Here is a 24,117-nt window from a genome sequence, read left to right on the forward strand (position 1 = left end):
CAGAAGTCTTTGTGTCTTCTTTCATCTAACATTAGAGCCTGTAATCCATTTCTGATACATCACAATCTGAAGGGACATATACACTTGATCCAGGGCTGCGCACGGACGCACGCACACACTCACACACACACACACTCACACACTCTCACACTCTCACACTCTCACACACACTCACGCACACACTCACACACACACACATTCACACTCACACTCACACACACAAACACTCACACACACACACACTCACGCACACACACACACACACACACTCATGCACGCACACACTCACACACTCACACACTCACACACTTACACACTCACACACTCACACACTCACACACTCACACACTCACACACTCTCACACTCACACACTCTCACACACACACTCACGCACACACTCACACACTCTCACACTCACACACACTCATGAGTGGGACACTACGGCTGTAGGCCAAGCACCATGGGAACTCCCCACAGTGGTAATGGCACATCAATGACTTATAATCAATGACTCATGAAGTGGTTTTGGGAATTGGCAGGCGGGACCATCTCATGTCCAGGTCAGAGTAAGGAAGAGCGCCCCCTGGCCAGATTACATGGTAAGTACACTGAATAAAATATGAATTACCATTCAAACACAATGTAAGAGTACATCATTTTTAGAAAACAATGGCATTTGCCAGAAATATTTGAGTCTTTGCTGTTTCAGGCATACATGCCAGGAACTGCCGGAGGAAGAAATCGATACCATGACAGACAAAAAGTAAACAGATTTATTTACTAGGGATATTTTTCTATTACACTGATATCAACTACTCATAGGTTGCTATCAAATCAACAGTTAGCATGTAGGGAATAGCACAGGGAAGGGTTCAGAGAAGATATTACATGGTCAAATCAACAGTTAACATGGAGGGAACAGCACAGGGAAGGGTTCAGAGAAGATATTACATGGTCAAATCAACAGTTAACATGGAGGGAACAGCACAGGGAAGGGGTTCAGAGAAGATATAACATGGTCAAATCAACAGTTAACATGGAGGGAACAGCACAGGGAAGGGGTTCAGAGAAGATATTACATGGTCAAATCAACAGCATGGAGGGAACAGCACAGGGAAGGGGTTCAGAGAAGATATTACATGGTCAAATCAACAGTTAGCATGGAGGGAACAGCACAGGGAAGGGGTTCAGAGAAGATATTACATGGTCAAATCAACAGTTAGCATGGAGGGACTAGCACAGGGAAGGGGTTCAGAGAAGATATTACATGGTCAAATCAACTGTTAACATGGAGGGACTAGCACAGGGAAGGGGTTCAGAGAAGATATTACATGGTCAAATCAACAGTTAGCATGGAGGGAACAGCACAGGGAAGGGGTTCAGAGAATATATTATATGGTCAAATCAACAGTTAGCATGGAGGGAACAGCACAGGGAAGGGTTCAGAGAAGATATTACATGGTCAAATCAACAGTTAGCATGGAGGGAACAGCACAGGGAAGGGGTTCAGAGAAGATATTACATGGTCAAATCAACAGTTAGCATGGAGGGAACAGCACAGGGAAGGGTTCAGAGAATATATTATATGGTCAAATCAACAGTTAGCATGTAGGGAACAGCACAGGGAAGGGGTTCAGAGAAGATATTACATGGTCAAATCAACAGCATGGAGGGAACAGCACAGGGAAGGGGTTCAGAGAAGATATTACATGGTCAAATCAACAGTTAGCATGGAGGGAACAGCACAGGGAAGGGGTTCAGAGAAGATATTATATGGTCAAATCAACAGTTAGCATGGAGGGACTAGCACAGGGAAGGGGTTCAGAGAAGATATTATATGGTCAAATCAACAGTTAGCATGGAGGGAACAGCACAGGGAAGGGGTTCAGAGAAGATATTATATGGTCAAATCAACAGTTAGCATGGAGGGAACAGCACAGGGAAGGGGTTCAGAGAAGATATTACATGGTCAAATCAACAGTTAGCATGGAGGGAACAGCACAGGGAAGGGTTCAGAGAATATATTATATGGTCAAATCAACAGTTAGCATGTAGGGAACAGCACAGGGAAGGGGTTCAGAGAAGATATTACATGGTCAAATCAACAGCATGGAGGGAACAGCACAGGGAAGGGGTTCAGAGAAGATATTACATGGTCAAATCAACAGTTAGCATGGAGGGAACAGCACAGGGAAGGGGTTCAGAGAAGATATTATATGGTCAAATCAACAGTTAGCATGGAGGGAACAGCACAGGGAAGGGGTTCAGAGAATATATTATATGGTCAAATCAACAGTTAGCATGGAGGGAACAGCACAGGGAAGGGGTTCAGAGAAGATATTACATGGTCAAATCAACAGTTAGCATGGAGGGAACAGCACAGGGAATGGGTTCAGAGAATATATTACATGGTCAAATCAACAGTTAGCATGTAGGGAACAGCACAGGGAAGGGGTTCAGAGAAGATATTACATGGTCAAATCAACAGTTAGCATGGAGGGAACAGCACAGGGAAGGGGTTCAGAGAATATATTACATGGTCAAATCAACAGTTAGCATGTAGGGAACAGCACAGGGAAGGGTTCAGAGAAGATATTACATGGTCAAATCAAACAACGTGTGAACGTTCCATCTTTCTGTTTTTAAAGTCACAGTCGGGAGCAAGAGGTCCCAAGAAATCACATGTAAGTGTTGCTCAGCCAAAACATATTGGTGAATTGCCCAACGGAAGGACCGTAGTTATGATGCACTTTGAACATCAAAAGAAATCCATGAGAATGAATCGCTATTTAAGTGTAATGAATTGAGCAATCTATCAGTTAACCAATACATTTTTCATTTGTGGTTCCAGAGACAGAAACAAGAAAACAGAGACCCTCAGCCTGACCCTGAATCCTATACAGAGATGGAGGTCGACTATGAAACAGAAAGAGACTGGGAGACACCAACAGAGATGGAGGGAGAGAGAGAAGAACCCATAGCAGCAGGGGAAGAGGAAGAGACACCATGGGAAAGACATAGAGACAGGGAGATGATAGAAAAGAAAGGAAAAGAGACGGAAGGAGAGATATACCATGATGCAGAAAGAGAGGGAGAGGAGGAGAGAAGTGGCGACTCTGAGTGGGACACGGAGGAAGACAGTGAATACGAGAGGGAGAGAGAGAGGGAAAGGATGGAGATGGAGAGAGAGAGGATGGAGCTTGAAAAAGAGAGGGAAGCAGAGCTGGAGTTGCAGAGGGAGAAAATAGAGAGGGAGAGACAACTAGAGAGTGAGAGAACAGAGATGGAGGGAGGCAGAGACCTGGACAGGGAGAGAGAGGAGTGGGAGAGACGGAGGCAGGAGATGGAAAGAGAGAGCGGAAGACAAGGAGAGTACGAGGAGGAAGGAGGAGTAAGACCCTATCCAGGGCCAGAATATGACTATTTGATGGTAAACACACAATCAAAGTGCTGTGAAGATGACATGATGAAAGCTCCTGTCCTGTTACCGTCATCTATCACGCATTTCTATCAGGTTCCTTTTTGTGTTCCTTTTTGAGTGGTTCCTTCTGTTGTCTAAAGGGCGCACCGGGTGAAAATGGACTTCCGGGACCGAAGGTAACTACCAATCATTTTCAAATAAAACAGTGTCTTTAAATGGAGTGAAAGAACAAGATGTCCTGAATCTGCCCCCGTATCTCTACAGTACCACGTTGCAATAAGGAATCCTTTATACACCGTTTGTAAAGGCTGTATAAGAAGTTTGTAGACAATGCATTATTCATGTGTTGATCAGTGATACCCTGTGCATGGCAGACAGTTCACACCACCAACATGACTAGAACTACATGCTTTACAGTCTATAGCTCTCTTAGAAATGAAGACACACCTTTAATAAAGGGTACCTTAATGTAATGTCAACCCAATCTGTCCTTACACCCGTACACAGTGTCAATGTCACCAGGTCACAACATCAAACGTATCCTCGCTCCCCTCCTACCCACATCTCATTATCAGTGTCTCTCTCACACACACACACACACACACACCTATTTACGTACCCACATCTCATTATCAGTGTCACACACACACACACACACACACACACACACACACACACACACACACACACACACACACACACACACACACACACACACACACACACACACCTATTTACCTACCCACATCTTCCCCTATAAGTTTGTCCATGTCTCTCTGCTCTCCTGTCAGTCAAACCAGCGGAGCTCAGAATGTTGGTCTTTGATGTCCCCAGAGTTCTATTTCTGATCCCCTCATGACACAGTGGATTAATCATGTGGTATTAATAATTCCGTCTGTTAGCTGGCAGCATCGATACAAAACATATCCTTGAAAAACTCTTTTTTTTTCTCTCCGGCTGTCTGAATGTGATGGTACTATTCTGGTGCACGAGACGCAGACAGAGACATATGGAGAGAATGAACTTGAATAACAATCACTTTGTCACTGATTTGTTGACAATTCTCTTCGTTCTTCCAGGGGGAACTTGGTGAAAAGGGACACAAGGTAAATGCTTTTCCAATTCAGTCATGTGATGGAGCAAAGCCCGAAACAAGGTCTTTCATGTTTTGAACATTGAACTATTCTTATTTATTGAAATATCTAACTAGAATGACTCCTGCACACTGTTCTGTATATTAGCAAATCAAACCTTTCCTATTGACATTGTTGTGTTTTTAGGGTGAGCCAGGTATTGGCCACAGAGGTCCTGTGGGACAGGCTGGTCCACCTGGAACTAAGGTAGACTCCCACACCATCACTTAGCTCTGCCTTCTACTTGGTCTAAATCTATTTAGCTTTAACTGGCTTCAATTGACAATTTTGTCACCTGAGGGCCGGATTGTTGCTATGGAGATACAATAGCCTAGAGGAAACACTGAACTTCAGTAGCTGCTAGAGAAATACCAACACGGTCCTTATCTGTCTCCTATTAGCTATCCCCCTCTCTCTGGGATTGTCTCTTTCTTTTTCTATTCATTTATCAATTGTTGTTATCTTCCATTTACAAAGCAAAAACACTAGAACATATGGAATTAATAACTGCAAGGGAATTATCATTGTAGTTATATCAGTGTAGTAATTAGAGCAATGCAAAAAAATGACAATACCTTTCTACCTTTGTCCCCCTGACTCTCTTTCTCTCCTTCTGTCTGTCTGCCTATCTGTCTCTCTCTCTCCTTCTGTCTATCTGCCTATCTGTCTCTCTCTATCTCTGTCTCATTCTCTCTTTCTGTCTGTCTGCCTATCTGTCTCCTTCTCTTTTTATGTCTGTCTGTCTCTCTCTATCTCTGTCTCATTCTCTTTTTTCTGTTTGTGTCTGCCTATCTGTCTCTATCTCTGTCTCATTCTCTCTTTCTGTCTGTGTCTGCCTTTCTGTCTCTCTCTATCTCTGTCTCATTCTCTCTTTCTGTCTGTCTGCCTGTCTGTCTCTTTCTCTTTCTGTCTGTCTGCCTGTCTGTCTCTCTCTCTTTCTGGCTGTCTGCCTGTCTGTCTCTCTCTCCTTCTGTCTGTCTGCCTATCTGTCTCTCTCTATCTATGTCTCATTCTCTCTCCTGTCTGTCTGTCTGCCTGTCTGTCTCTCTCTCCTTCTGTCTGTCTGCCTATCTGTCTCTCTCTATCTCTGTCTCATTCTCTCTTTCTGTCTGTCTGCCTATCTGTCTCTCTCTATCTCTGTCTCATTCTCTCTTTCTGTCTGTCTGCCTATCTGTCTCTCTCTATCTCTGTCTCATTCTCTCTTTCTGTCTATCTGCCTATCTGTCTCTCTCTATCTCTGTCTCATTCTCTCTTTCTGTCTGTCTGCCTGTCTGTCTCTCTCTCTTTCTGTCTGTCTGCCTGTCTGTCTCTCTCTCCTTCTGTCTGTCTGCCTATCTGTCTCTCTCTATCTCTGTCTCATTCTCTCTTTCTGTCTGTCTGCCTATCTGTCTCATTCTCTCTTTATGTCTGTCTGCCTTTCTGTCTCTCTCTATCTCTGTCTCATTCTCTCTTTCTGTCTGTGTCTGCCTATCTGTCTCTATCTCTGTCTCATTCTCTCTTTCTGTCTGTGTCTGCCTGTCTGTCTCTCTCTCTCTGTCTCATTCTCTCTTTCTGTCTGTGTCTGCCTGTCTGCCTGTCTGTCTCTCTCTATCTCTGTCTCATTCTCTCTTTCTGTCTGTGTCTGCCTGTCTGCCTGTCTGTCTCTCTCTATTTCTGTCTCATTCTCTCTTTCTGTCTGTGTCTGCCTGTCTGTCTCTCTCTATCTCTGTCTCATTCTCTCTTTCTATCTGTGTCTGCCTGTCTGTCTCTCTCTATCTCTGTCTCATTCTCTCTTTCTGTCTGTGTCTGCCTGTCTGTCTCTCTCTATCTCTGTCTCATTCTCTCTTTCTGTCTGTGTCTGCCTGTCTGCCTGTCTGTCTCTCTCTATTTCTGTCTCATTCTCTCTTTCTGTCTGTGTCTGCCTGTCTGTCTCTCTCTATCTCTGTCTCATTCTCTCTTTCTATCTGTGTCTGCCTGTCTGTCTCTCTCTATCTCTGTCTCATTCTCTCTTTCTGTCTGTGTCTGCCTGTCTGTCTCTCTCTCTCTGTCTCATTCTCTCTTTCTGTCTGTGTCTGCCTGTCTGCCTGTCTGTCTCTCTCTATCTCTGTCTCATTCTCTCTTTCTGTCTGTGTCTGCCTGTCTGTCTCTCTCTATCTCTGTCTCATTCTCTCTTTATATCTGTGTCTGCCTGTCTGTCTCTCTCTATCTCTGTCTCATTCTCTCTGTCTGTCTGTGTCTGCCTGTCTGTCTCTCTTTCTGTCTGTTTCTGCATGTCTGTCCTTCTCCCTCTGTCAGGGTGAGCCTGGTGAACTGGGGCCTTCTGGTGCTCAGGGTATCCAGGGTATCCGTGGTAACCCCGGTATTCCAGGTTCTCAGGGCTTGAGGGGCCAACCAGGAGACCCAGGAGAGGCGGGGAGAGAGGTGAGGAGCTCCCCGACCATCCCTTCAACCTGGGGCAAGGAGTTTGTCCTGATTACTGGAAGGCTTTGTACTCTAGTTATAAGAAACTCAACACCTTGTACTGTAGTTTTAATAAACCCAACACCTTGTACTGTAGTTTTAATAAACCCAACACCTTGTACTGTACTTTTAATAAACCCAACACCTTGTACTGTAGTTTTAATAAACCCAACACCTTGTACTGTACTTTTAATAAACCCAACACCTTGTACTGTAGTTTTAATAAACCCAACACCTTGTACTGTATCTATAAGTAACTCAACACCTTGTACTGTACTTTTAATAAACCCAACACCTTGTACTGTAGTTTTAATAAACTCAACACCTTGTACTGTAGTTTTAATAAACTCAACACCTTGTACTGTAGTTTGAATAAACCCAACACCTTGTACTGTAGTTTTAATAAACCCAACACCTTGTACTGTAGTTTTAATACCCCCAACACCTTGTACTGTAGTTTTAATAAACCCAATACCTTGTACTGTAGTTTTAATAAACCCAACACCTTATACTGTAGTTTTAATAAACCCAACACCTTGTACTGTAGTTTTAATAAACCCAACACCTTGTACTGTAGTTTTAATACCCCCAACACCTTATACTGTACTTTTAATAAACCCAACACCTTGTACTGTAGTTTTAATAAACCCAACACCTTGTACTGTAGTTTTAATAAACCCAACACCTTGTAGTTTTAATAAACCCAACACCTTGTACTTTTAATAAACCCAACACCTTGTACTGTACTTTTAATAAACCCAACACCTTGTACTGTAGTTTTGATAAACCCAACACCTTGTACTTTTAATAAACCCAACACCTTGTACTGTACTTTTAATAAACCCAATACCTTGTACTGTAGTTTTAATAAACCCAACACCTTGTACTGTAGTTTTAATAAACCCAACACCTTGTACTGTAGTTTTAATACCCCCAACACCGTGTACTATAGTTTTAATAAACCCAACACCTTGTACTGTAGTTTTAATAAACCCAACACCTTGTACTGTAGTTTTAATAAACCCAACACCTTGTACTGTAGTTTTAATAAACCCAACACCTTGTACTGTAGTTTTAATAAACCCAACACCTTGTACTGTAGTTTTAATAAACCCAACACCTTGTACTGTAGTTTTAATACCCCCAACACCTTGTACTGTAGTTTAAATAAACCCAACACCTTGTACTGTAGTTTTAATAAACTCAACACCTTGTACTGTAGTTTTAATAAACCCAACACCTTGTACTGTAGTTTTAATAAACCCAACACCTTGTACTGTAGTTTAAATAAACCCAACACCTTGTACTTTTAATAAACCCAACACCTTGTACTGTACTTTTAATAAACCCAATACCTTGTTCTGTACTTTTAATAAACCCAACACCTTGTACTGTAGTTTTAATAAACCCAACACCTTGTACTGTAGTTTTAATAAACCCAACACCTTGTACTGTACTTTTAATAAACCCAATACCTTGTACTGTAGTTTTAATAAACCCAACACCTTGTACTGTACTTTTAATAAACTCAACACCTTGTACTGTAGTTTTAAGAAACTCCTGGCCTTGTAGTTTTAGTCTATTTCCTGGTCAGATCACGTAGTCCAAAAAATGTTGCAGACAAATTTATATCAAATTCACCAATAGCCAGAAACCCAGAACAAAGATGAATGTTTTCAAAGAGCAAGAATTCTGCCTACTAAGTAGGAAGATAATTGTGATAAAGTATGATGTGTACTGTTTTTGTTAATCTGTAGGGAGACAGGGGTAGAAGGGGTAAGAATGGATCACCCGGGACTCCAGGAGCTAAAGGGACACCAGGAATAGAGGTATGGTGAAATATAACTTGCCCTAGTCATTGTTTGCCTTCCTATGGTTATCATGTAACATAATGGATGCTTTCTGTTTCCCAAAGGGTCCACCTGGTCTACCTGGGACGAAAGGAGAAAAGGTAAGACAATAGCCTGTTTGGTGGTGGTGTTGTTGTCGTTGTCATGTTGTATATGAGGAGATAATAACATTAGCACTCACTTCTTGTTGTTCCCAACAGGGCGACAGTATCCCGGGGGAACCAGGGGCCAGGGGTGTGGTCGGGATCACAGGTCGCAGGGTGAGATGGAACAATGGACTTAATTACCTCAGAGAGATGGACTTAATTACCTCAGAGAGATGGACTTAATGACCTCAGAGAGATGGACTTAACCTCAGAGAGAGATCCTAGGCAGCATTGTAAAATATGGAAAAGCTGTTTGTCACAACAGGATGGCACAATATGCACACATTTACACTGAACATAAATATAAAAACAGCATGTAAAGTGTTGGTCCCATGTTTCATGAGCTGAAATAAAAGATCCCAGAATTTTTTTTTTTTCTCTCAAATTTGGTGCACGAATGTGTTTACATCCCTGTTAGTCAGCATTTCTCCTTTGCCAAGATAATCCATCCACCTGGCAGGTGTAGCATATCAAGAAGCTGATTAAACATTATCATTACACAGGGACAGTAAAAGGCCACTCTAAAATGTGCGGTTTTGTCACACACAATGCCACAGATGACTCAGGTTTTGAGGAGTGTGCAATTGGCATGCTGACTGCAGGATTGTCCACAAGAGCTGTTGCCAGATAATAACATTTCTCTACCATAAGCCACCTCCAACTTCGTTTTAGAGAATTTGGCAGTACGCCCAACCGGCCTCACAAACGCAGACCACCTGTATGGCGTTGTGAACAGTGTGCCCCATGGTGGCAGTGGGGTTATGGTATGTTATGGTATGGGCAGACATTTTATCTATAGCAATTTGAATGCACAGAGATACCCTGATGAGATGCCGAGGCCCATTGTCGTGCCATTCATCCGTCACCATCACCTTATGTTTCAGCATGATAATACACAGCCCCATGTTGCATGGATCTGTACACAATTCCTAGAAGCTGAAAATGTCCCAGTTCTTCCATGGCCTGCATGCTCACTAGACATGTCACCCATTGAGCATGTTTGGGATGCTCTGGATAAATGTGTACGACAGCGTGTTCCAGTTCCCACCAATATCCAGCAACTTCGCAAAGCCATTGAAAAGCAGGACAACATTTTACAGGCCACAATCAGCAGCCTGATCAACTCTATGCGAAGGAGATGTGTAGCGCTGTATGAGGCAAATGGTGGTCACACCACATACTGACTGGTTTTCTGATCCAGATACATATCTGTAATCCCGGTCATGTGAAATCCATAGATTAGGGCCTAATGAATTGATTTAAATTGACTGATACCAATTGACCTCATATGATACCAATTGACCTCATATGATACCAACTGACCTCATATGATACCAACTGACCTCATATGATACCAACTGACCTCATATGATACCAACTGACCTCATATGATACCAACTGACCTCATATGATACCAACTGACCTCATATGATACCAACTGACCTCATATGATACCAACTGACCTCATATGATACCAACTGACCTCATATGATACCAACTGACCTCATATGAAGTGTAACTCAGTAAAATCTTTGACATTTTAGCATGATGCATTTCTCTTTTTGTTCAGTATAATATTTGTGATGTGTTTTGTTTGTGACAGGGTGAAAAGGGCATTGCAGGAGTCTTAGGAGCCCCAGGACACACTGTGAGTTAACATCATCACCTTTCATGACATGGACAGTCCAGAGGAGGCTGGTGGGAGGAGATATAGAAGGACGTGCTCATTGTCATGTCTGGAATGGAATAAATGTATCGCAGTCCAACGTGGTTTCCATATGTTTGATGTGTTTGATACTGTTCCATTGATTCCATTCCAGACATTACAATGATCCCGTCCTCCTATAGCTCCTGCCACCAGCCTCCTCTGGTACAGTCATGCAGTTAATGGACATTTGTTTCATAGCTACCTTTACCTTTGACCTCTTTTACTTAGGGTCCAAAGGGCTTCCCGGGCAGCAAAGGAGCAAAGGTAGGTTGACGGTTACTTCTCTGATGACATGATCATTTTGGTGGACTATATTTTACAAATGTATGCGATTGAGTGGGTCTTACTAAATGCTTTGATATTTTAGATTTTCATCCCCTCATACGTCCACTCAGGTTCTCCAGATACTCTAGATATTTTTACTTCAGACACCGTTTTAAAGATGGTTTTGACAGCCCGGTGTTTCATCGTTCCGTCAAATTCTCTTCTCGTTCTATTGAAGTGTCATCACTCTAGTCACGTCTGTCTCTTCAAACCCTCTATAGAACCTTCTTTTTGAAACATGTTTCAACGCTCACCATGTGGCCAGTCTATTTCAATTCACTTCAGTCCATTTTGCTATGTATATAGGGATGTGGACACTGAAAATGAAGAGTCAATGTTTTTATGTAACTACCTGATACAGCCATATGGTATATAGTTTGTGTTTTCTACACACAGACTTCAAATGAATAGTGTCTCATAAGCCCATACAGGCCGGGCACCATTTGGTGTATGACACTAAAATACAAATATTGTCAATCAATCAATCAATTATTGTATGAATGTTATAAGCCATTGATTCCTTTCATAAAACATATTTTCACAGGGCGACAGAGGTTTAGCAGGAATACAAGGAGAAAGGGTAAGCCAAACATGACATAAGTACTACACAAACAGTATTTTGTATATGATTAATTCATAGATGATGTACGTTCTTAATGTTTAGGGAAGCCCCCTCCAAATCCAGGGACCGAGAGGCTACAAGGGCTTAAAAGGAGAAGGGGTGAGAAACAAGTCCCCTAAAACAAGTCCCATAAAACAAGTCCCCTAAAACAAGTCCTCCACAATGTATTTTGAATTCTAGTTTTATTTCCAGAGCAATCCTCATTAAAGAAATGTTATTTTAGAGAGACAGATTTAGCATTTTCACTTTGTGTGTTTTCCCCTTTAAGACGCTGTTCATCTGTTTTTGTTTGTTTTAGGGAGAGCGAGGCTCCCCAGGTTTCGATGGAGATAAAGGAGAGAAGGGCGAGGATGGGCCCCCGGGGTTCAAGGTGCTTCCTAATGCTTGATGACAGAACATTTTATGTGGAAAAAGAGAAAAAGAAAGATTGTTAAAAGATGTAATGAAAGAGAGACAAACAACAACAGAAAGAGAAAATACATTTTCCAAAACATGGCAGCCAAAGAACATAGTGTTCTCACATTCAGCTTTGTGTCTGTTCTCCATCTGAAGGGCCTCAAAGGAGAGGCAGGGGCCAAAGGAGCCATGGGGCTGTTTGGGGTCCGTGGATCAGTGGGCCAAAAGGTCAGCAGGAAATACAGCATATATCTATCTACAGGCTACATGGAACCACTGTTATCAGATCTATGCTGCTATGTGTATGCTCACTGTTGCTCTGTGCCTCCAGGGAGATACTGGTGAGCCTGGAGTCAATGGAGAAGTGGTGGGTATTTATCTAACACACTTTAACAGTTTAATATATAAACAGTATCTGTATAACTGTATATATACTATGGTGGCTTGGCATGAGGTCAAAAACAGGCTTTGTTGATTGGCTTGTTGTTGTCACAGGGTCGTAACGGGGACGATGGATTGGACGGAGCCACAGGAGCCAAAGGAGATATGGGACTCCAGGGACAGAAGGGAGATCAGGTGAGGAGAGTGTGGCATAGAGCATAGAATTTAGAGTCTAGACAAATAGAACCTGTCATCTGTGATTCATTATACAGTAATTCTGTTCCGTTCTGGTATTCTATTCCTAGGGTGACAGAGGTGAACCTGGCTTACCAGGGGATACTGGGCAAACAGGAGTGAAGGTCAGGGCTTGATCCTAATGCATTGGGCATGTTAATGAGATGGTAATGCAATGATCAAAGGTAACTCTTGGTGTCGGTTGTGGTTGTTGCACAGGGATTCCGAGGCCTACCTGGACGCATAGGAAGCACTGGGCTAGATGGAGAAAAGGTGAGTTCCCTGCTGTGGGACTCAATACAATGATCACAACAACACAATGTGCTCCAGGAAGTATCGTCAGTACCACTGACCTGCACAAGTAAAGGTTTACAGTAGTGCCAACTAGCTGCCACACGCTGCATACAATTTAGTATACGGTTCAATTGTCTAACCTAGTAGGCCACTGTCAGACTATGGTCAATGGTTGCACAGTTTCAGACACAGTTTCAGTGAAAATGTAAATATTTAATCGTTGTTTGACACAGGGAGAGATGGGTATTTCTGGAACCCCAGGACATCCAGGGCTCAATGGACTCACAGGACGGAAGGTAGGCACGCACGCATGCACGCACGCACGCACACACACACACACACACACACACACACACACACACACACACACACACACACACACACACACACACACACACACACACACACACACACACACACCACTCTCTGAGGGTGCCTCATGGAGTTGGGATATGCAAGAAAATACATTTCCATACACACTCGTAAAGTAGGACAAATATAAGCACAGCCTAATTATTTATTTATTATTTATACACACACAAATCAAAATCATTCTCACTAGTCTTCTGAAAAGTGTTGATTGTGATGTGCAGGGTGAAAAAGGGGACGGGGGTATCAATGGAGTAGAGGGAGCACCAGGACTAAAAGGAGAGAAGGTTGGTTCAAATCACATGTAAAAACACTATTGAAATGATGACTATTAATAGTCTATGTACTACAGAGGAATGTGGAAATATTCATGTAGTTGTTGAAGCGTTATGTTTTTCTTCCATCATGCACCATTCATGTTGTCCCTGTCTTGTGCAGGGTGCCACTGGTTTCCCAGGGTTCCCTGGGTTTAAGGGGTCAGCAGGGACACCAGGCAGTGATGGAGCGGAGGGGCGACCAGGACGAAATGGGTCCAAGGGAGAGACAGGAACCAAGGTAGATTGAGGTTGCCCTCCAGTCAAGGTTATTATAGTAAACGAAAACTGAAACTAAAATAAAAACAAACATTTGAAGTCTGTCTGTCTGTCTGTCTGTCTGTCTGTCTGTCTGTCTGTCTGTCTGTCTGTCTGTCTTTCTGTCTTTCTTTCTTTCTTTCTTTCTTTCTTTCTTTCTTTCTAACCACAGTCCACCAACCCCAAAACATAGTTTAACCCAGTCAGAGTGCACCTTAAAAAAATCCACTTTTCACGAAAATAAAAAAAGAACCACACATTGTGATGATTAGATAAAACAAGCCTGATTCTGTCAGGCACATTGTCCACCTAGCAGAATGCCTGTCAGATATGTAGATAGACAGGCAGTAGTCAACATTCCTATGTATAGCAGCGCATAGGAAGGAATAGAATAGAAGCATAATTAAGACACAGAAATGGGTCTATTTTCTGATGCGGCGGGAACGCTAACCAAACCTCTATGCTAATGGGTCCTTTCAGCCACAATTAGCAGCCTCTTGATGTTGATAGGAGAAAAGGGATGGAAAGGATGTAATGACGTTCCTATGGGACGTTTTATCACAAAACATCTGGATATGTTTGATATTTATAGGATAACTAGAGGGGCAAGGTAAGCCTAATGATCAGGTTGAGCTTTATTTAGGCAACTACGTAGTAGGGAAGTACGTAATAAGGAGGTACGTAGTTTTTTATTTTACCTTTATTTAACTAGGCAAGTCAGTTAAGAACAAATTCTTATTTTCAATGACGGCATAGGAACAGTGGGTTAACTGCCTGTTCAGGGGCAGAATGACAGATTTGTACCTTGTCAGCTCGGGGATTTGAACTTCCGATTTAACCTTCCGGTTACTAGTCCAACGCTCTAACCACTAGGATACCCTGCCGCCCCAAGTAGGGAACTACGTTATAAGGAAATACGTAGTTGGGAAGTACGTGTGTACTGTGTGTTGTCTATTTGTGCCTGTGTGTGTGTGTGTGTGTGTGTGTGTGTGTGACTATGTGTGTGTGTGACTATGTGTGTGTGTGTGTGTCTATCTTTGTGTGTGTCTATCTGTGTGCCTGCCTGTTTGTGCATGTGCCTGTGAGAGCACATGTGCGTGGGCTCACTACCACGCGCAGCACCTGTGTGAGTAAGAGCGTTCTCCATTTTGCTGTGTTGTTGTCCCAGGGAGAGAGGGGCAGGAGAGGCAGAGGGAAGCCTTGTCAGACAGGACCACCTGGAAGTCCGGGACAAAGAGGAGGCAGTGTAAGCTACTTCATAGACCAGACACATAACACTCACACACACGTTGTTGTTCATGTATCAATACCTAATGGGAGTTACTGTCACTAGGCTGGGTGACAGTAATAATTGCTGTGATAATAACCACTGTGTCTTTTCCAGGGAGAGCTGGGAAATGAGGGACTAAAGGGACAGAAAGGGGAACCCGGACTCTCTGTAAATACATCTTACTTATTCCCACACACACGTTTCACACCTGCCTGGCCTAAGACATATTTGTATTGACAGACAGCTTGGTTGAAGACAAGGTCTAAGCAGCACTCTACTCTCTCTGTTTTCAGGCCGAGGAGGTGAAGGATCTGGTCAACCAAGAGGTTGTGAACCAGTGCGGTGAGTGTTTCTGTGTTTTGCTGTGTGTGCGCATGCAGGTCTGTGTGGCTGTGTGTCGGTTCTACATTCCAAAACTCCCACTGCTGCGGCATGGCACCCCTGTGTGTTCTGCCATCTGGTGTGCCCTCTCTGTGGAATGGCCCGTTGAGAGAGGGGACACCGTGACCGACCGGAGTCATTCACAAACACCAGACTCATAAACCATCATGCCACCCACCAAAACCCATAGGGCCCTACAACCACAGGGCCAAACGCGTCTTTAGTTTACACCTCCACAACTTTGAGGAGAAAGGCATTGTTGCCTTATCCGTAGTGAACATCATTAAAGTAGAGAATTCGTTTTATGTCAACATATCATATCAAATTTCCTCCGTTAGTTTCCAGGCCAGGTGTGAAATTGTCAATTGAATCCAGTAAAAGCCTGTTTAAGGCTCATGTTTATTCAATGGTAGGGAACACTGACTATTCTGTCTGTGGTTGTTGCAGGGATGGACGAGAAGTTTGTGGTGAAGTCCAAGGACCCGGATGCTGAGAGCATGTTGTTTGAGAGGAAACCGGACGAGCCTGTATCCATGTTCACTCGCAGCCTACCTGAGGATGAGATGGGAGAGGAGGAAGAGGACAAGAATAGACTTGTAAAGGAGCTGGTAGGATCAACCACTCCTCCCCCCATCCCCTTGCAAGAGGAGGGGACCCCAGGTGATGACAACCTTACCGGTAAGTCAAAGTTAGAGGTTTGTGCCGTATCTGGTGTGGCGGTCCAAGCTCCTGACCACATTTATGCCCCTGGTCCCGATGCGATGCTGCTTTCCATTCCTGTACAGCATAGCCACACTTTTTTACACAGAAGAAAACCTAAACGTCTCTTGTCTGTCACGAATGTTGAATAAAGTTATTTTTAAACTGTGGGATTGGTTCTTATTCGGGTCGAGATTCCAGACAAATATCCACAGAGACGTATCGTTCATCCCCCACCTATTTGACCAATCTAATATCCTATCCATCTTTTTACTAACCTCCAGAGTTGACCCCAACCCTGAAGCTAGACTCTCCATTCTGAGTGCTTTATTACTGTGAGTAGAAAAAGACGAGGACAAAGACAGAGGGAAAGAGAGAGAGAGAGAGGCAGAAAAAAAGCAATCAAAACACAGTGTTATCGCGGGTCATTATCCTAGCCAGCCCTAGGCTAGCCAGCCCTAGGCTACTGGGCTTCTCATCCCATTTGAATCCCTATTTCAGGTTCCATTGAACCAAAGAGATCGGAAATAATCAAAGGCTCACATTGCCCCTGTCAATGTCAATGTGTCCATTGTTAAGTGTAATCCCGCGCCCGGGATCGTGACATCTAGCTTAATCTACAGGTATATATGACCTGAGTTCCAAAATATTTGATATTTTCAAATGCTCTGAGCGTTTGATTGAACTTGCCTGGTGTGCCAGATGGGCAGGGTTTTCACTCTTGGGAGTATTACATTGATTCCATTACACCAGACCTGATTTGCCTGATAAAAGAAAGTTAAATAAGAATATAATACAAACTCCATAATCTCCCCGTAAATGCAGTGTATTTTACATGCAAAATGTATCAGTCACAGACAAACATCCGACTTGGAGATTCGTAGACATTTCCATCTTTCATCATCCTTTCCTCCATGTCTCCCTGTTCATCCTCCAGTATGAACCAACAGACCAAGTCAGTCGGACAGACTTAAGAGGGTCAGTGCCGAGTCTGCAGACCACGGCTGTATTCCAAATGGCACTCCATTCCCTGTATAGTGTAATACTTTTGACCAGGGCCAATAGAGTTGACATTTATCAAGGGCCCTGTGTGTTGATTAGAGGAGTGGGACGCAGCAGACCCCACTTAGTAATAAATAGTTGAATCTGTCTTTCTGTAAACTAATGAGTTCTCTCTTCAGACTCTGGAGCCAACAGGGGAGCGGATTGGGGACTGAGGCACAGGAGAAGAAGGGTTCCAGGTGTCGGGCCACGCTCATCAGGTGAATGAATGGAACTTGTTTTCCTGTCCATCTCTCTCTTTTCTCTCTCAGTCTTTCTCTTCCTCTTGTTCCCGCTTCTTCCTCTCCTCTTCTCATTTTGATTCTGTATTTTTTTCTCTTGCACTCTCTCGCTTTCAATCCCTCCCTCTTTCTCTCTCTCTCTTTCTCCCGACCTCTCTCTACCTCCCTCCCTCTGTCTCTCTCTCTCTCTCTCCCTCCCTCTCTCTCTCCCCCATCTCTCTCTCTCTCTCCCTCTCTCTCTCTCTCTCTCCATCTTTGTCTCTCTGTCTCTCTCCATTTTATTATCTGTCTCTCCCTCTCTCTCTCTCTCTCCCTCTCCCTACCCCCCTCCCCTATCTTTCTATCTCTCTCCCCCTTTCTCTCTCTCTCGATCTCTCTCTCTCTCTCTTCATCTTTGTCTCTCTGTCTCTCTCCATTTTTTTTCTCTCTCTCTGTCTCTCCCTTATATTAGTTTGTAATGAGGAGGGAGTGTATGGGGCACAATGCGGGATGAGAAAGATAAGAGTGTGTGTGTTGTTGTGCGCTAGAATTTATGAATGAATGTGCAACCCACATTGAAAGGCAAAACTATGAAAAACCATTATTCACTTAATTAATGGATGATCTAACAATGACTCATACGCTTGATATCACAGCACAATGGATATTATTTTTTTGGTTTCCACAAAGGATTTTAATTCACTGAGGATTATATTCCTAATTCTACGTGTTTTTGAACGTGTTCACTCTTGTCAAACATGCCTCAGAAGAGCTTTTCTTAATTATCTGTTACTTAACTCCTATAATTTAGTGATTAGCCTGGTCCCAGATCTGTTTGTGCTGTCTAGCTCCTACAGTCATCGTCATGTTTGGCACAAACAGATCTGTGACCAGGTTATATTATCTCTACTTTTGCTTTAGACTTGACCCCTGACCCCTGCCTGCTGCCCATGTCAGAGGGGGGATGTTGGGAGCATGTCCTGCTGTGGTACTACCACCCCCACTCCGGGGAGTGCCGGCCGTTTGTCTACGGGGGTTGTGAGGGCAACCACAACCGCTTCAACACCAAACAAGAATGTCAGAGGTGGTGTGGGAAAGAGAGGAGAGGTAGGGAACTACTTGGTGCCGGTAGTAGTCTCCAGGTTAGAGTTGACAAGGAGGAATCCCTCAGTTTACAGGGGACATCTGGGGGGAGGTGAACCAACAGCCGGAGGGTTACTGGCTTCAATATCCCATGTGCTGTCTAGCGCCTTTGTGCCCTTGAGCATGGCACTTTACCCCTAATTGCTCCAGAGGCAGGTTGGGTACTGTGACAGAAAAACAATAAGGACGTTTCAGTCCAAATGGACCGATAAAGGAAATATTTTATTCTATTTGAATAACTACAGAAGATTTGGGAAGCAGAGGAGAGGTCGGGAACCGCTAGGGATGACTAGGGAATGACAAGAGGAGATTTGGGAAGCAGAGGAGAGTTCGGGATCCGCTAGGGATGACTAGGGAATGACAAGAGGAGATTTGGGAATGAGACATACACACTACCGTTCAAAAGTTTGGGGTCACTTAGAAATGTCCTTAATTTTGAAAGAAAATCAAATTTTTTATCCATTAAAATAACATAAAATTGATCAGAAATACAGTGTAGACATTGTTAATGTTGTAAATGACTATTGTAGCTGGAAATGACTGATTTTTAATGGAATGTCTACACAAGGGTACAGAGGCCCATTATCAGCAACCATCACTCCTGTGTTCCAATGGCACGTTGTGTTAGCTAATCCAAGTTTATCATTTTAAAAGGCTAATTGATCATTAGAAAACCCTTTTGCAATTATGTTAGCATAGCTGAAAACTGTGGTTCTGATTAAAGAAGCAATAAAACTGACCTTCTTTAGTCTAGTTGAGTATCTGGAGCATCAGCATTTGTGAGTTCGATTACAGGCTCAAAATGGCCAGAAACAAAGAACTTTCTTCTGAAACTCTTCAGTTTATTCTTGATCTGAGAAATGAAGGCTCTTCCATGTGAGAAATTGACAAGAAACTGAAGATCTCGTACAACGCTGTGTACTACTCCCTTCACAGAACAGCGCAAACGGCCTCTAACCAGAATAGAAAAAGTGTGAGGCCCCGTGCACAACTGAGCAAGAGGACAAGTACATTCAAGTGTCTAGTTTGAGAAACAGCTGCCTCACAAGTCCTCAACTGGCAGCTTCATTAAATAGTACCCGCAAAACACCAGTCTCAACGTCAGCAGTGAAGAGGCGACTCTGGGATGCTGGTCTTCTAGGCAGAGTTGCAAAGAAAAAGCCATATCTCAGACTGGCCAATAAAAATAAAAGATCAAGATGGGCAAAATAACACAGACACTGGACAGAGGAACTCTGCCTAGAAGCCCAGCATCCCGGAGTCGCCTCTTCACTGCTGACGTTGAGACTGATGTTTTGCGGGTACTATTTTCTTATGGCTGCAGGGGCAGTATTGAGTAGCTTGGATGAAAGGTGCCCAGACTAAACAGCCTGCTCCTCAGTCCCAGTTGCTAATATATGCATATTGTTATTAGCATTGCATTGAAAACACTCTGAAGTTTCTAAAACTGTTTGAATGATGTCTGTGAGTATAACAGTACTCATATGGCAGGCAAAAACCTGAGAAGAAATCCAAACAGGAAGTGGAAAATCTGAGGTTGGTAGATTTTCAACCCAGCCCCTATTGAATACACAGTGGGATATGGATAAAGTTGCACTTCCTAGGGCTTCCACTAGATGTCAACCGTCTTTAGAAACTTGAATGAGGCTTCCACTGTGTTGTGGAGCTGGATGGGAGCTCCTTGAGTACATGGTCTGGCAGAGAGCCAGGTCCTGGTCATGCGCATTTCACATGATAGCGACCTGCGTTCCATGGCTTCTCTACAGACATAGGAATTCTCCGGTTGGAATTTATGATTTATGATCACAACATCCTAAAGATTGATTCTATACTTAGTTTGACAAGTTTCTTCGACCTGTAATATAACTTTTTTTTGTAGTTTTCGTCTGATGTTCGGATGGACCTGCACGAGCGTTTGGATTTGTGTACTAAACGCGCTAACAAAAGTAGCTATTTGGACATAAATAAGGGACATTATCGAACAAATCAAGTATTTATTGTGGAACTAGGATTCCTGGGAGTGCATTCTGATGAAGATCGTCAAAGGTAAGGGAATATTTATAATGTGATTTCTGATTTATGTTGACTCCAACATGGCGGATAATTTTATTTTTTCCGAGCGCCGTCTCAGATTATGGCATGGTGTGCTTTTTCCGTAAAGTGTTTTTGAAATCTGACACAGCGGTTGCATTAAGGAGAGGTGTTTCTATATTTCCATGTCTAACAATTGTATTTAACGACATTTATAATGAGTGTTTCTGTAAAATGATGTGGCTCTCTGCAATATCACCGGATGTATTTGGAACTAGTGAACGTAACGCGCCAATGTATACTGAGATTTTTTTTATATAAATATGAACTTTATCAAACAAAACATACATGTATTGTGTAACATGAAGTCCTATGAGTGTCATCTGATGAAGATCATCAAAGGTTAGTGATTAATTGTATCTCTTTGTGCTTTTTGTGGCTCCTCTCTTTGGCTGGAAAAATGGCTGAATTATTCTGTGAGTTGGTGGTGACCTAACATAATCGTTTGTGGTGCTTTCGTTGTAAAGCCTATTTGAAATCGGACACTGTGGTGGGATTAACAACAAGATTACCTTTAAAACGGTATAAGATACATGTATGTTTGAGGAATTTTAATTATGAGATTTCTGTTGTTTTGAATTTGGCGCCTTGCACTTTCACTGGCTGTTGTCATATCATCCCGTTAACGGGATTGCAGCCCTAAGAAGTTTTAATGAAGCTGCCAGTTGAGATCTTGTCTTTTTAATGGTTATGTACATATGTTCTAAATATGTCCATTGTGACAACTAGCATGTCCGTTGACAACTACCAACAGTACATTTCCTAAAAGAAAATGCAGCACTTGAATGCACCATCAATCAGGGCCAAGGTTGGTATTCAGGAATAGAAGGGGTCAAAGATGGAAGGAACCAATCAGACTAGCCGGAGCTGGCACTAGAAAAGAGAGAGGTGATCTAGACAGCCATTGTGAATCTTGGGATAAACATGGGCAAACACCAGACAGCCTGGTCAAACACATTATTTGAAGTGCACTTGATTTAGCTTGCCGTTTGACAATTGTATTTGACGTCAGTCTGGCACACACAAATGCAATCTCAAAGGAGGGGCAGTACGCTATTGTTGCATTACATAACACATTCATTGTTTCTTCACAGGTCTTGAGCCTAGAAGGTGAGAGGGAGCCGCCAATCAAGACAATTCTTTTTTTTGTAAATGCCACAGTGTAAAATGTTCGAATTTTTGTGCAGATCTGGATTTTTTAAATATTTAAAGTAAACTAATGATTTTCCACACTTGAGAGAAATGCCCATATAGAGCAAAGCTGCATGGGTTTCATATATTTGCAAAATCATTCAAAATGCTTTATCTGTGCCTGTTTGAGCTTGCCTGGCTTAATTACCCAATAGAAAAGTCCCAAAACTGCAAAACCCTGCCCATCTGGGACTCCAGGCAGTCTTTTAAGGTAACGCTCAAATTATTTTTCAAGTATTTGAACCCAGGTCTAATACAGCTATTGTATTTTCTATGGACTATGCCAATTACAGTTGACTCACCATGTGAATGTTATGAATGTGTTCTTTCATGATTTAATCAAAAGGTAGCCTGCACATTCTATATTACTATAGTATAGTATAGCACATTCTATAGTACTATAGTATAGCACATTCTATAGTACTATAGTATAGCACATTCTATATTACTATAGTGTAGTATAGCACATTCTATAGTACTATAGTATAGTATAGCACATGCTATAGTACTATAGTATAGCACATTCTATAGTACTTTAGTATAGCACATGCTATAGTACTATAGTATAGCACATTCTATAGTACTATAGTATAGCACATGCTATAGTACTATAGTATAGTACATTCTATAGTACTATAGTATAGCACATGCTATAGTACTGTAGTATAGCACATTCTAGAGTACTATAGCATAGCACATTCTAGAGTACTATAGTATAGTATAGCACATTCTATAGTACTATAGTATAGCACATGTTATAGTACTATAGTAAAGCACATTCTATAGTACTATAGTATGGCACATTCTATAGTACTATAGTATGGCACATTCTATAGTACTATAGTATATCACATTCTATAGTACTATTGTATAGCACATTCTGTATAGTATAGCACATTCTATAGTACTATAGTATATCACATTCTATAGTAGTATAGTATAGCACATTCTGTATAGTATAGCACATTCTATAGTACTATAGTATATCACATTCTATAGTACTATAGTATATCACATTCTATAGTACTATAGTATGGCACATTCTATAGTACTATAGTATAGCACATGCTATAGTACTATAGCATAGCACATGCTATAGTACTATAGTATAGTATAGCACATTCTATAGTACTATAGTATAGCACGTTCTATAGTACCATAGTATAGCACGTTCTATAATACTATAGTATAGTATAGCACATTCTATAGTACTATAGTATAGCATATTCTATAGTACTACTTCTAAGTGCATCATTTTGTTCTAGTTGTTTTTAACACTTCAACCCTGATACTACTGAAATAATTTTTAACACTTAAACCCTGATACTACTGAATATATGTTTAACACTTAAACCCTGATACTACTGAACAAGATTTTAACACTTAAACCCTGATACTACTGAACAAGATTTTAACACTTAAACCCTGATACTACTGAAAGAGTTTTTAACACTTAAACCCTGATTCTACTGAAATATGTTTATTGTATTGGTACATGAATCTACACCAATGGCACTGTTCATGTGAATTGATAATGAGTATTTACTGTTTTAATGTGTGTCATTAAATCACAACAATGAGTCTATGACGTTCCTTTACCACTGTGTGTGTCAGTGAATCACAACAATGAGTCTATGAAGTTCCTTTACCACTGCGTGTGTCAGTGAATCACAACAATGAGTCTATGAAGTTCCTTTACCACTGCGTGTGTCAGTGAGGGTCGGTGCCCTTAAAGATGAGGGAGGACAATTTTTTTATTACAGCATATTGTAAGACTTTCATTCATATTCCATTCACCCTACTACTACATGATACTCACATTTTCCTTGTACCCATCATGAGGTTGCTACAACCTAGCCTATGACTGAAAGTTTACAACGTAGGAGCACACAGGCCAAGAGAAAGATTTGAGGTGACAGACAGTGACACACGGACAGACAGTGACACATTCAATACCGCCTTGCACACTCTTGCCTGCATTTTGCTGATCTAAGGTGTAATCATGTTACGAGAATTATGTTCTCAATGTTCATAAACTGAACTTCAATTAAACTACTCAGTCTGCAACCCATCATTTGTAAGATTGTAGTTGAATGAAACAGACAGAGTCCCAATTTACAATAATCCAAATGTTTATTTATGAGAGCTCTGAAAATCATACAATGCACATAGCCTTTTATACCTCACATT

General features: G+C 42.1%; 1 protein-coding gene across 1 annotated transcript; it reads left to right on the forward strand.

Annotated features, from left to right (window-relative positions):
- Window positions 1-3,471: 3,471 nt before the first annotated feature.
- On the forward strand, window positions 3,472-22,393 carry LOC110490786 (collagen alpha-2(IX) chain-like). The gene is made up of 25 exons (XM_036957079.1): window positions 3,472-3,598; window positions 4,502-4,528; window positions 4,703-4,762; window positions 6,830-6,955; window positions 8,752-8,823; window positions 8,910-8,945; window positions 9,045-9,104; window positions 10,594-10,638; window positions 10,927-10,962; window positions 11,567-11,602; window positions 11,687-11,743; window positions 11,943-12,014; window positions 12,197-12,268; window positions 12,372-12,407; window positions 12,536-12,616; window positions 12,727-12,780; window positions 12,875-12,928; window positions 13,183-13,245; window positions 13,543-13,605; window positions 13,757-13,873; window positions 15,059-15,136; window positions 15,275-15,328; window positions 15,454-15,502; window positions 15,989-16,219; window positions 21,831-22,393. The coding sequence occupies exons 13-25, from the start codon at window positions 12,230-12,232 to the stop codon at window positions 21,848-21,850; spliced, it is 939 nt and encodes a 312-aa protein (XP_036812974.1). The 5' UTR covers window positions 3,472-3,598; window positions 4,502-4,528; window positions 4,703-4,762; window positions 6,830-6,955; window positions 8,752-8,823; window positions 8,910-8,945; window positions 9,045-9,104; window positions 10,594-10,638; window positions 10,927-10,962; window positions 11,567-11,602; window positions 11,687-11,743; window positions 11,943-12,014; window positions 12,197-12,229; the 3' UTR covers window positions 21,851-22,393.
- Window positions 22,394-24,117: the final 1,724 nt, after the last annotated feature.

This window comes from Oncorhynchus mykiss, chromosome 21 (genome assembly GCF_013265735.2).
Source record: "Oncorhynchus mykiss isolate Arlee chromosome 21, USDA_OmykA_1.1, whole genome shotgun sequence".
In the NCBI taxonomy this organism is placed as follows: domain Eukaryota; kingdom Metazoa; phylum Chordata; class Actinopteri; order Salmoniformes; family Salmonidae; genus Oncorhynchus; species Oncorhynchus mykiss.